This window comes from Chaetodon auriga, chromosome 21 (assembly GCF_051107435.1).
Source record: "Chaetodon auriga isolate fChaAug3 chromosome 21, fChaAug3.hap1, whole genome shotgun sequence".
In the NCBI taxonomy this organism is placed as follows: domain Eukaryota; kingdom Metazoa; phylum Chordata; class Actinopteri; order Chaetodontiformes; family Chaetodontidae; genus Chaetodon; species Chaetodon auriga.
The window spans coordinates 22,591,934-22,606,182 of NC_135094.1; the positions used below are offsets into that span (position 1 = coordinate 22,591,934).

A 14,249-nucleotide genomic window follows, 5' to 3' on the forward strand; every position below is an offset into this window, starting at 1 on the left:
CTGCGTCTCCAGGTGCCTGCCGCGATGTCACATATAGTCGGCTTAATAAAGTCAGTGATCACTCAAAGCTAAAACTTTTTAAAAAAAAACTCTGATTCATTGAGGTTTTGGTTGGATTCTTCCGGACCACTCACTCATAGTTAACTGCGGGGGGGCCTCACACGTTTACGTTACGGGGCTGATTGTCAGAGAAACAACAATGTATCCATGACAAACTGTTACAGTCGGTAGCAAAAAGTTGCTGTGGTGTTTTGACAGCGTTAACAAATAGACTAAATAAGTTGAATTCACATGTTTAAGTGTAACTTTCACCTCCACATAGGGTAAATCAACTCTACAATGGTAGAGTTGATTGAGCAGTGACTTTCTCCCGAAAAAAAGGCGAGGAATAGACGACATGCAGAGCTAACGTATGGAGAGGTGGGACTATTTTTTTTCGTAGCGGGGCTATTTTATTAGATAATATGTATTCCTGTTTAATTAAAAACAACATGAAAATTATTGTGTATTCCTCTTTCATATTGCCATTATTGGTAACCGTTTTATAAAAGCAATACATCACGACAGGCGGTGATATGTGCTCATTATACGACAGCTGAGGGGCGTTCTTCGGCCTGACGCATAGCGAATGAGAATAAAACTAAAAGAAAAAGAATGTTCTCAGCAATTCTTAAAACATAACTAAGTATAACTAAATACATAGTTATATAATCTGTGTTATATATTATAATAATATGTATTATAATATATACTACATTTTCTAATAATATAATAAATATACATTATACTTAAGTATATAAACAAGTATTAACAGTTCTTAAGAGAGAAAGAGAGAGAGCCAGAGCTCTAAACTGTATACCAGAAAAAATATGTTCAAGTTGCAGATGATAAATAAATGTTAACAATAAACAGTATTGTGCAGTGTTGCAGTAGTGCAAATAATATGTAACACTGAAATATTGGGGTTTGTGAGGTTGGTTGACGTTAACTGTTTAAATTACTGTTGTACAGTGTGATGGCTTGTGGCAGGAATGACTTCCCGAAGCAGTCCTTGTGACAGCAGAGTTGGAGCAGTCTACTGGAGAAGGAGCTCTGCTGTCTGTTCACGAGGTGGTGAAGGGGATGTTCAGGGTTATCCATGATCGATAACAGTCTGTCCAGTGTCCTCCTCTCCATCCACCTTCTCAATTTGTAATCCTCAACTACTGTGACATTCTCCCTCAGAATAAACAGTGGTTGTGTGGTCATCCTGAAATCAACCACCATCTCCTTGGTCTTGGCCACGTTAAGCAGCAGGTGATTTCTACCAGACCATTCCACAAAATCACCCACCACTGCTGTGCTCCTCTCGTCCATCCTTTATACACCCCACCAATGTTGAATCGTCCGATAACTTCTGTAGGTGGCACAATGAGAAGTTGTACTGGAAGTCTGAGGTGTACAAGGTGAAGAGAAAAGGAGACAAAACAGTCCCCTATGGTGCTCCTGTACTACTTTTCACGTCTCACACAGAACATTGCGAGTGCAACAAGCTTGTCCGTCTTATTTGCCAAGGACCACACGTTCCCCGTGATGATCGCTGGAACGGATTGTCTCTATCTCCGTGTTGTGGCCCTCCGTGGCTCCAGCTCTGCAGCCCCGACCTCGCCTCTTCAGCTAATACAGGACTACAATCCTTTCTCTGGGCAGCAGCGTGAATTTACACAACGTGATCAGTTCCTCTTGTGTGTAGACAATGCCCCCACTCCTCTCTGTACGACCCTCCGTTACGAGGAGGGCAAAAAGTAACAGGAGGGCCACCAAAAAAGTTGTAAAATTGCACGCAGACATCATGACATAGTTGCCAAAAGCACAGTTACAAAATTACAAGTTAAAAGAACGGGAAAAACACAAATCAACAAAAAACAAACGAAAGCGACGGAGCAACTGCAACAGGCATCCACCTAACACAGCTTAATTTTTTTTTTTTGTTTAATATTTTTTATTAAGAAAAATGGCACATGAGAAAAAGCAGTGTCCCATAAACATTGAGAACCATAGTTAAAAAAGAAGTATCAATAATATTATCAATAATTTGTGCTTCTCAATAGAGTAAATGAGAAAGAAGCCATGTTTTCCATATTATTTGAGGGTCAAAAACACAAGAACAGAGTAAACTAACAAAAAAAAATAATAAAAAATATAATAATAATAATAATAATAATAATAATAATAATGAGTAAAAAAATAAAAAGAGTGAAAAAAGAGTAGAAAAGAAAAAAGGGAGAAAGAAAGAAGGGGGGGCATCAGTCAATTAGGAGACAGAGATTGCAGAGAGTTGATGAATGTTAAAACAGATTGCCACTTCTCAGAATTACCTCTCACTGAATATTTAATCTTCTCTAGCTTTAGAAAGGACATAACATCCCTGAGCCACTGAGTACTTGAAGGAGCTGTAGTAGACTTCCAATGGAGAAGAAGATGGCGTCTTGCTAGTAAGGAAGTAAAAGCTGGAACATCTATTTGCTTGGAAGTGTATCCATTGTAATCTTTCGGATACTCAAATATGGCAATATAGGGAGAGACATGAATAGACATTGAAAGTATTTTTGACAGAGTATCAAAGTAGCTCTGCCAAAAGCTAGATAATACTGGACAGGAATAGAACATATGAGTCAGATTGCAGGATGAAGCATGACATTTGTCACAACTGTCAGTGATACTGGGATAAGTTTGCGACAAACGGGCCTTGGAAAAATGAACCCTAAAAAGTACCTTAAATTGTATGAGTGTGAGGCGAGCACAAGTTGAGCTCGCAAGGATTTTGTTAAGCGCAGCATCCCACCAGTTGTCCTCCAGGTTAAACCCTAATTCACACTCCCAGTCAGCCTTGACTTTTGTGGCTGTTGAACCATCATAAGACAGGAGTTTGTTGTAGACCTTTGAGATGAATGATTTTTGAAGGGGGTCAAAACTGAGAAATTCATCCCACCATTGACTCGGAGGTAAGGAGGGAAAAGTCGGAAACAAAGATTTAACACAATGTCTGATTTGAAAATAGCGAAACAGATGAAAATGTGGGAGCTGGATTTTGCTTGATAGATCTACAAAGGTACTGAAAATACCATCCTTACACAGGTCTTTTCAAGCCTTTGTCATGCCATATGGAAAAGGTGGACTCTGTTAAGGCAGGTTGAAATAAATGATTTTTCAATAAAGGGGCTGAGGTAGATGCAGAAATAAATTTAAAATGCCCCCTGAATTGGTACCAGATTTTGAGAGTGGAACTTCCCACTACATTATTTGTCAAGCCAGAGGGGTTGATTGGACTAGAAGAGGTAAGTAGAGCTAACAGAGATGACGAAACGCATGACCATGTCTCTAGTCTACACCATAGGGGATCCGTTAATTTAAACCACAAAGAAATTTTGTGGATATGTGTTGCCCAATAATACAGTTGAAGATTCGGGGGAGACAATCCGCCGCTGAATTTGCACCTTTGAAGTACTGATTTGCGTATTCTAGGTGCCTTTCCACACCATAAAAAGGAAGAAATATCTTGATCAAAGGTTTTGAAGAAACGTTTTGGCAAGAATAGGGGGAGACATTGAAATAAAAACAGGAACTTAGGCAAAATATTAATTTTAACTGTATTAATTCTCCCAATTAGTGACAAGGGTAAACTTCTCCATCTCTGAAGGTCAGACTTAATTTTAGACACCAAAGGGGAGAAATTGCAGAAGAAAGAGAGGTCAATGTTCTAGTTACATTAATCCCCAGATACCTAAAACCAGCAGGGCTCAACTTAAAGGGTATATCGGACTGATTAAGCCGGAGCATTGATGGGATAGGATTCTTTCTTGGAAATGCTTACTTTATAGCCTGAAAATGAGCCAAATCTCTGGAGGAAGGATAAGATTGGTGGTATGGAACGGGTCGGATCTGACACATACAACAATAAATTATCAGCATAAAATGATAACTTAAATTCCATTTCCAATTGTGATATGCCGGTAAAAATGGAAGAGAGCCTCAGATAGATTGACAAAGGATCTATCGCTAAAGCAAACAATAGGGGCAATAAAGGACATCCCTGTCGGGTGCCACGGGACAGTGTGAAAAAACTAGATTGAATGCCATTGGTGGAGATACAAGCTTGTGGGGCAGTGTAAAGGAGATGTATCCATGAAATAAAAACATTTCCCAGCCCAACACGGCTTAATCTTAATGATCAACAGAGTATGATCAACGCTCAGTGGTTAGACAGAAAGCTGATTGAATTAGAAATGAGATCTTCAAGCCCCAAGTGTAGTCAAACCTTTGCAAAGTTCTTACGGATGTTACTGTTTGTGTGTTCATCAATCAAATTATTGTTTGGTTTTATTTAGTTTTATTAGTGCTGGGGCCCATTGCTCAAAACTAGGATAAGGGATTAAGCTGGGATATGTTGGTTATCCTGGCTCAACTTATCTGTGATCCGGTTGCACAAAAGCAGGATAGTGGAAAGTGGGATATGTTATGGGATAAGTTACCGTGGAGATTTATTCTGTGGAGCTAGCCTGCTCCAGACCAGGCTAAGTTCCAGGATCTATTTAATCTCATCCCTTATCTCAGTCAGCAGTCATCACAAACGGAAACCAATAGTTATTCCACTGCCCACTACACATTGTTATCACATTCAACTAGATCCACTGTCATTATTTAAGCATTAACACAAAACATAAGAATAATTTATTTCAATTTTAATTAATTTTATTAATTTCAATCATTGTAGATAAATGATGATTTTAGATGATGTTGCAATCATGAGATAGACAGTTTCCCATAGACTTTATATAAAATACACATCCAATATAAATATAAATACACATCAAAGAGTAACATGATGTTCCTTTATTGAATAAGGTTAAATCAAAGCATCAGTTCCTTTCAAAACTGAAGTCACACAGTGACTCTACAAGATATAAAGCACAGAATCAAAGCATATTATACAACACAAGAATAAATACACATTCAAAGGTCTGTATATAATACACCCCACATGTCTGCACACTGAAATAAATGCAGGACAAATCCGTACACAACAAATGAACAGACAAATGAATGGTTGCAGTAGCCTCCCTGCAAGCTTGTATACACACAGTATACAGCACAAACATAAGAGGCCAAATCACACAAATTCCTCTGCCAATGAGGCCATATTTAACTGAAATTCACAGCATGCGTCTCTGCCAATGCAGGACATATTTAACTGAAATTTAAAACATGCATGTTAACTAAAATAATTCAACACATATTGGTCCCTGACCAGCTGACCACTGTCGTCATCAAGGAAGATGGCAGGATTGTCCCAGTCCATGTGTGATGGCACTCTCGGGGCCTTCTCCTTCCTCAGGCAGGCCACATTGTTGAGGACAGCACAGGCCACAGTGATGTCACATGCCCTCAAAGGGCTGAACCGTAAGTCATGAAGACAATGAAAGCATGCCTTCAGGAGGCCGAAGGTCATTTCAATCCTGGCCCGTGTCCTGGCATGGGCATGATTGTAGGCCTGCTATGCTTCCTGGGGGTCTGTATATGGTGTCAGGAGAAAAGGCTGGCAGGCATACCCCCTGTCCCCCAGCAAGACACCAGAGAATTCACCTGTCCATACAAAATCTCATCATCACAACCTCATAAATAGAGTGACATTCTTGACACAGCTATGATGTAAAAAGTGGTTATTGTGCATTCTTAAGTATTAGTCAGGGCACTTACCATTCTGCAAGATGTTCTTGTATTTAATCTTGACTTGCTGCCATGTCCCACACACACACTTTTATATATGCTAAAACAACATACATGAGATAAGATCAACTTTATCTATCCCAAAGGGAAATTATCAAGGAGTTATACAGTCTGATGGAGTTACATTTACACAATTTCACTCACATCTGCAGTCAATTTCACTTACAATATCAAATGATTCATGCAACTACATTATCGGAGATGTTAGTTAACTATTTGGATTGTAATTGTGATGGTTTCAGCAGAGCAGTGAGTGTGTATTTGTGCGCTATTTACGCATTCAGGCAGTCTGCAATACTTCCTCTCCTTGTTTTATAACTGTGGCGGTGTTGACTTTCTTTTTAATTTGGTCCTTCACCTCCTCGTAAGCCTCCATTAGGATTTCTGCCTCCGACAGGGAAAAGTATGCCGCTCTAGTTGCCATGGTGAATCGGTGAATCTGTGATCGATGGTGGGGTCTATTTGAGGAAGCCGTGTGCACATACTTGTCCAGGATAGTTTTCACCTGGCTTGATGAATCCGTGTCTGCTCATCCTGGCTTGGTCTATGTGCAGCCGATTAAGCCTGGAAGCTCATGTTTTGGATTGGTTGAACTCAGCTCAGTCACTTATCCTGGATGTCTGAATCCTACTTTTGTGCAACGGGCCCCTGGTGGTACTGTGGCGGTTTTCATTAACTGCATAGTTTGACGTTGCTATCTTCTCAAGTTGTTTAAAATGGTTAGAATGTTTGTTTCAGTTGCTAAAGTTGACATTCTTGCTACTTTGTTTTGCCTGCAAAGGTTTAAAATTTGTTATTCAACTTTGGCTCGGAGAAATCGTTTCAAATGTAAGTAGGGTATGGTTAAGAGAATTGGATGATAATGAATGGAATGCAGGGGTCAAAACAATGAATAGGAGCCCAATTGTATGTGAGTCAAACACTTGCTCAATACTGGCTAACAGTACTTTTTTATTTTGCTAGCTTTGTCTCTTCAAACGCAATGCTGCATTATGAAGGTAAAATGGACCATAACATGGTGCAAAATGTTAAACTTTTGTCGTGTTTGCTCACAATGATTGTGGCCCCAGCCTCAACCTAATATTACTAGTATAGGGGCTAAAGTATGATGCAATAGACTGATGAGTCGGTGGCACTTGATAATCCTAGCAAACTCAACTGTAACTTTCAATCATATGTTTAAGTAGATTAAGTTCATTTTAGATTTGTCTGTAGGTAAAATTATAGGCTACTGTTTGTGCTGTTGGTGTTCAGGCTATTCCCAAGTGTACCCAGGTGGCAATGGTTAATATAATAAGAGGACAGAGTGTCTACAAAATGGCGCCACGGACGGCTGCCTTGGCGTGTTGGTGCGCGTTGTTTTGTTTTGTGTTTTAACTTTTTGCGACAGTACCCAGAGCTCTTTCACCAGAGAAGAGCTCATGAACATTAGGATAACAACACCAGAGGATTCCTTTCCTAATTTTCTGCTCCCAACACTGGAAATTGTGGACATGCTGGTCAAAGGTGCGCTCACCTTTGCTCACGAAGTGAAACGCTGGAGGAGAGGAAAAGGGCCAGTGCACTCGTGTCTTCGCCAGCACGGATTACGCACAGCGTTACCAGGAATTTTTCTCTCTAGTGTGTGTTCACTGCCCAACAAACTGGAGGAAGTGCAACTGCTGTGGGGTAAATACAGAGACTTTTCTTCATCTGCGGTGTTGTGCTTCCCGGAGACATGGTTGTGTGGATTAATACCAGACTCCGCGCTGCAGCTGGCAGGCTTCCAACTCTACTGCGCAGATAGTGACATGGACCTTTCTGGCAAAACTAAAGGTGGAGGAATCTGTTTCTACATCAACAGTGGTTGGTGCAATGACATGACAGTGATCCAGCAGCACTGTCCTGACCTGGAATCTTTTATCATTAACTGTAAGCCTTTTTTATTCACCCCCGTGAGTTTGCCTCGCTGATCAGATGCTGTGTGTGGAGCGGGCCAACCCGGACTCCTTAGTTATTGTCCTTGGTGACTTTAACAAAGGTAACCTCACTCACGAACTCCCTAAATACAGACAATTTATAAAATGTCCAGACAGGAGAATATTCTGGATCACTGTCAGTGTTTCCTCTAGGATTTGGACACAATTTTTTACGTAGCCATCATCATTTATGAGTCAGTAAAAGGCTATTGATACCTGACTAGCGTCATCTTCATCAGCTGTCTTTCTCTTCTTAGAGAAATATTTGACCAAGCTCATCTGAAAATGCAGTCAGCAGCTGTCTCCAGTGTTCACAGACATTTTCAATACCTCACTGGAAACATGTCACGTGCCAGCCTGCTTCAAGTCTTCAACCATCATCCCTGTTCCCAAGAGGCCAAGGACCACAGGACTTAATAACTTCAGACCCGTCCTTCATGACCTCTTTGGTCATGAAGTCCTTTGAGTGCCTTGTGCTCTCACACCTCTAGGACATCACCGACTCCATCTCCCTCCCCTGCCATTTGCCTACAGAGCCAACAGGTCTGTAGACGATGCAGTCAACTTGGCCCTCCACTTCATCCTCCAGCACCTAGACTCCGCAGGAACCTATGCCAGGATCCTGTTTGTGGATTTCAGCTCTGCTTTTAACACTATCATCCCAACTCTGCTTCAGGAGAAGCTCTTCCAGCTGAGCGTGCCTGACTCCACCTGCAGGTGGATTTCATACTTCCTGTCTGACAGGAAACGACGCAAAGACCATCAGCACCGGATCCCCGCAGGGCTGCGTTCTTTCTCCTCTGCTCTTCTCCCTATATACAAACAGCTGCATCTCCAGTCACCAGTCCGTCAAGCTCCTGAAGTTTGCGGACGACACCACCCTCATCAAACTCATCTCTGATGGTGACGAGTCCGCCTACAGGTGGGAGGTTGATCATCTGGTGACCTGGTGCAGCCAGAACGACCTAGAGCTCAACACTCTAAAGACAGTGGAGATGGTTGTGGACTACAGGAAGAACTCAGCCTCACCTGCCCCCATCACCCCTCTGTGACTCCACTATTGACACTGTGAAGTCTTTCTGCTTCCTGGGAACTATCATCTCCCAGGACCTCAAGTGGGAGCCGAACATCAGCTCCCTCATCAAGAAAGCACAGCAGAGGATGTACTTCCTACGGCAGCTGAAGACAATGATGGTGCACTTCTACACAGCCATCATTGAGTCCATCCTCACCTCCTCTATCACCATCTGGTACGCTGCTGCCACCGCCAAGGACAAGGGCAGACTGCGGCGTGTCGTTCGGTCTGCAGAGAAAGTGATTGACTGCAATCTCCCATCTCTTTAGACCTGTACCTGAGGTATGCAGGAAAGATTGTGGCTGATCCCTCCCACCCCGGACACAAACTCTTCGAGACACTCCCCTCTGGCAGGAGGCTGCAGTCCATCAGGACCAAAACCTCACGCCACAAGAACAGTTTTTTCCCATCTGCTGTTAGCCTTATTAACAAGGCCCAGAACCCCCCCCCCTTCCCGACACTCTTCACACTTCACCTCTGCCTCTGCTTGTCATATTGACATTGCCATAACTCTATGAGTTACATTAATGCTCAGCTTGGATTTCCTTATTTTACTGTATCACTGCCAGCTGTACTGCTTTTTTATTCTGAAAATAAGAAACAGACTATGTGTATATATATATATGTATATTGTTAAATGTTTTACTTTTTAGTAGCTTATTTTTAGAAGATTTGTCATGCACCAACTTCATTAAAACAAATTCCTTGTATGTGTAAAATCATAATTGGCAATAAAGCTTTTTCTGATTTCGATTCTGAATACAAATTAATATAATAAAACAAGAAAAAGGGGATTCATGTTATGAATTATGAATGATGGTAATGATACATTTTATTTATGTAGCACTTGCCAAGCATAGAGCACAAAGGGGTTTCCAAATAAAATACATAATACTATAAAAAAAATCAAATAATATTAAAACCAAACCAGAAATAAAGATAAATAAAAACCCAACAGTAAGAGGAGATGGTAATAAAAGTAGTGTCATGAAAACATCTATTCAGTCAACTCCTTTAAATCAGACTTTCACAGAGAGGAACATATTAGTGTATGATGCTACCCGTGTCTGCCATACCAACTATCACTGAAAATGTCCTGGAAAATGATCTCTAGATAGTGGGAAACCTGGTGGTGACAGGTACAGTCCTTTTGTTACAGCATAAACAGCTCTTCCAGTTGATGTTTTAAAACCCGACAGTTCAGCGCCAAAACATTGCTTGAACCTTCAAGATAAACTGTGTCTTCTAGAAGGATGACCCAATATATATTTGGTATAACAAGGTTCTTCCAATTTTTTAAAAAAATCGTATTTAGTGTCACTATGGTCTTTACCCACACATCCTATATTATGAGTGCTTAACAGTGACTTCATTGTGTCCACCCCCCCCCACCCTTCCCCTTTCCTCCCCTTTCCTCCCCTTCCCTCCTCTACCCAGGGCCCAGCCATCATGATGGCTTACCTGCTGATCTCAGGTCTCTTCCTGACCAGACTGAGGAGGCCCATTGGTAAGATGACAGTCACTGAGCAGCGCTACGAGGGAGAGTACCGCTACATCAATTCTCGCCTCATCACTAACAGGTTAACACACCAGCAACTCCTCGAACCCTATTGCTGTACAGCTGTTTACTACAACACTATACTGACATTTTTTCTTTCTCTTTAGTGAGGAGATTGCCTTCTACAATGGCAATATCAGGGAAAAGCAGACCATTCACGCCACATTCAAGAAACTGGTGTGTAACACTTTAGTACTGTGGACAAAGGACTGTGTCACCTCTCATGACAACTAGCATCCCTTTTTGGGGTGGTTGGGTGGGATCAGTCATTGTGCACAACTTTGAAAACAGCAGAAAACATTATGTTGTCCAGTAGCTCCGGCTACATCAGCTGCATGAGGAAAAACAGCAGTGTGCTGTACAGAGAAAACACAACTTTTTCTTTTTGAAAGGAACAGATTTTTTTATGGGCTCAGATATGTTCGGAAGAGTTGCTTAAGTTTTATGCAGATCCTCATTAGTGTGTGCTTTCCCAACCTCAGAAAGTGACCATATTTATTTTGTTTTTCAGGTGGACCACTTGCATAACTTCATCTTCTTTCGCTTTTCAATGGGATTTGTGGACAGCATAATTGCCAAGTGTAAGTGAATATATTACTAACTTTAATGGACAATATTTAGACCATATCCCTGATATTTGTTTGACGTGCTGTACAAAGTGTTAATGGTAAGAAAAAACTGAGCAAAAAGAGACTACAAGAACACAATATGAGAGCATGAAGAGATTACGCAATTCTTTTATTAATGCTAATAAAATACTATTGTTGAATGACCTTATGTTACTATTAGGGAGGGCTTAGTATACAAGGAACAGAAGATGGCACTATGGTCACATGGTACACTATACAAAAAGAGTCTGCAAATCAGGCCTAGTATATGTAATAAAGATGCAAATCATTTTCCCTATAATAGGATCCTTGGCGTGGTATTACCTTTTGTTGCAGAGAAAAGAAAACTGTCTTAACTACAACATGTATTGGTAGGATAGTTACTAGTTTTCAAGTCACTGTTTGTATGCAAGCGGAGATGTGGCCATTTTCTTATGTACCGAGTTTTCCATTTGTTGGGGTTAGGGTTAACAGGATTCAGAGTGTGAATATCTGTAATGAGTCTGAAAGAACGAGTTCACACCTTGGTGAGACTTCCAGTTCTTTTGATGCTACCTTCTCTCAGGAAGCAGACAGTTAAAATCAATCAGATGCATGGCCTTATTCCTCTCTCATTGTAGCATGAAACTAATTTTCACTCTGTCGAGTTTTTAATTACCATGTGCCATGTTTCCTTTTGGGCCCTGTTAATTCCACCAGTGCTCTGTTGTCTTGCTAAAAGCTGGTCTTTCTGGGAAGTGGATGACCCCCTTCACTCTGTTAAATTCCAGTGTGATTTTTTTTTTTGTTTGTTTTAAGGGGGTTGAAAGAGATTCTTGAGTCCATAAAATAAATAAATAAATAAATAACATACCCACCATGACCTCCTCAGCGGCATGGCAACAATGCTGAGCAGTGTGTGCTACACTGTCCATGTGATAGGGGGAATTCTGTAGAATTTGTATAAATACAAGCAGTAGAATGTTTGTGTGAACCATATCAGTGAAATGAGGTCCACCCAAAAACAAGTTATTTTGTGTGCTTATTCTCCTCCTTGTATGTCCACATGCTGTTCCTTGGCAGACCTGGCCACTGTGGTGGGCTACCTGGTTGTTAGCCGGCCATTCCTAAACCTGTCCCACCCCCGGCACCTGTATAGTTCACACTCTGAGTTGCTGGAGGTCAGAGAACACAAACACACTCAAACACAAACCCCATTTATGCTGGTATTAAAATGCAATCTGTATCCAGGTATGTTCTGCATAATAAACAATCTGATCTTGCCTCTATGTTTACACTTGGTATTTTTAGTGCGTTCTCGTTGTCCTTATTAGATCAGATCTCTGTCCTTCAGAGCAGAACCTGCGCATGAGCAATTTGAGGTGGTTTGAAGACACCTTAAAAATCTGAGGTTTGTGAGTTGTTGAGTGATGGAAATGTCGTCAATAAAAAATCTTAATTATTTGTCCCCTCTTGTAAATTTGGCAAATGTAATACATTAAGGTTTTCTTTTCTTCATATCAAAAGTATCGTGTCAGTTTGTCTTTGTGTTGAGTACCATTGTGTGGGCTACTCTGTGGCTAGATAAATTATATACCTTATTAACTGCAGATCAGCTGCACAGATGAGTGCAATGTGTCACACACAGCTATTTTTTTTTCATATATCATTGAATTCCCAATTCCCACTGAATTTCTGTTTCATGCAGTTCTGTTGAATAGTGCTTTTGATACTTTCATGGCCCTGAATAGACCTATATTCAGTAATTAGAGGCCATCCTGCTTCCTTGCTCTCTAAATTGGAACAACAACCTATATTTTGTAGGGTTGCAACAATACAGGCCTCACTTGACCACGCAGATGGCTGGCATGGCCTACATTGAAATCCACTTGTGAAGCGAGGTTTAAAGTGTGTGCAAAACATTTCAACTTTATGTATGGAGACAGTCTGGGCTCTCTCACTGCTACATCTAAATTTCATGCATTGTCTGTAACAACAGCAATACCATGATGATTGTTGTCATTGGTCATGTCAAGCTCCTTCTCCGCAAAGATTTCAAAACCTCATCTATGTTGAGTCCAGTGTGTGATTGGAAAAGAGGCTGCATCTGTAGAAGAAAGTTTTCATTTCACATTTGCACAGTTGTGACTCTAATGCTCTTTAGCAGTGCTTGGCTTGAGCGCAAAGGATGACAGGAGTCTTCCAGTCTTTTTGACTGCTATGATTGTGCTCTCTGCTGTGCAGACAAAAACAGTAGTTTTTGGCAAGGAGAGATAGTAGATAACCATGTAATGTCATTGTAGATAGCGTCACAGTCCCACGACAGCATCGATATGGCGAGATTCGATATATTGTAACATCCCTAATATTTTGTATTGACTAAAAACAAATATCTGCATGTTGTGTAGCCTACGGATGTCAGCAAATTGTAGGGATTGCATGTACAGCTATTGAAGATCCAAACACAATGCAAGCCAGACTATTTTCAGATGTGGTCAGGCAGATGCGATCGCATTGTGATCACGATGCATTTACACCTTGCATTACATGCAGTTATCCTAATCTGGATAACGTGTCGAGATACAGATTGCATTTTAGGACCAGGTTTAAATGGGGCCATAGAGCTTGTCCACCCAAGTAAAATAGATTCGCTTGCTTTGTCACGTGGTTATTGGTGTCAAATTACAACTTGAAACTTAAATAGAAATACATCTTTTGTGGAGAGCATTACATTTTTGTTTCTTTGGAGTTTTAAAATAGACAGAGACAAGTTGATTTTCATACTGTATAAAAATGAATGTATGAAATGAAATGTATGGAAACCTGAGCACACAGCAATAAGGTTGTTTTGACAATAATAATCATAGCTTATTCCAGTGACGCCACCTTAAAATGATTGGACCTGTGTGGCCTGCAGGATTACTACCAGAGTGGGAGGATGCTCCTGAGAATGTCCCAGGCCCTGGGCAGGATTGTACTAGCCGGCCGAGAGATGGCCCGCCTCTCTGGGTGAGTGTTATAGAAAATTACAAAATGTTGAACATATTTTTTTTTAAAAAAAGGAAAAGGTATGTGTTAGCCCAGAGTCTGAATATCCTGATGGCGTTCAGTGGCCACTTCAGTGGGGATCAATAATTTATTTATTTCACCTCTCTTTGAAGCTTTTTACATAGGCTTTGGTGGGTCACTTCCTTCAGAAGGTACCCAGTGAGCAAACGTTTTAAGGTCTTTTTTGACCATTAAAAGAAATCTACTGAGGAACCAGAATACGTTTTTGCAATGTCCTATGTAAACATCCTATTAAT

The 14,249-nt window shown here is 40.8% G+C and overlaps 1 protein-coding gene across 2 annotated transcripts in view; it reads left to right on the plus strand.

Annotated features, from left to right (window-relative positions):
- Positions 1-14,249, plus strand: part of abcd3a (ATP-binding cassette, sub-family D (ALD), member 3a) — a 61,080-nt gene that overhangs the window by 18,043 nt on the left and 28,788 nt on the right. For both annotated transcript variants that reach the window (XM_076761241.1, XM_076761242.1), the window contains exons 9-13: positions 10,237-10,379; positions 10,465-10,534; positions 10,869-10,938; positions 12,028-12,125; positions 13,862-13,953. In XM_076761241.1, coding sequence (XP_076617356.1) covers positions 10,237-10,379; positions 10,465-10,534; positions 10,869-10,938; positions 12,028-12,125; positions 13,862-13,953 — 473 coding nt within the window. The remainder of the gene's footprint in view (positions 1-10,236; positions 10,380-10,464; positions 10,535-10,868; positions 10,939-12,027; positions 12,126-13,861; positions 13,954-14,249) is intronic.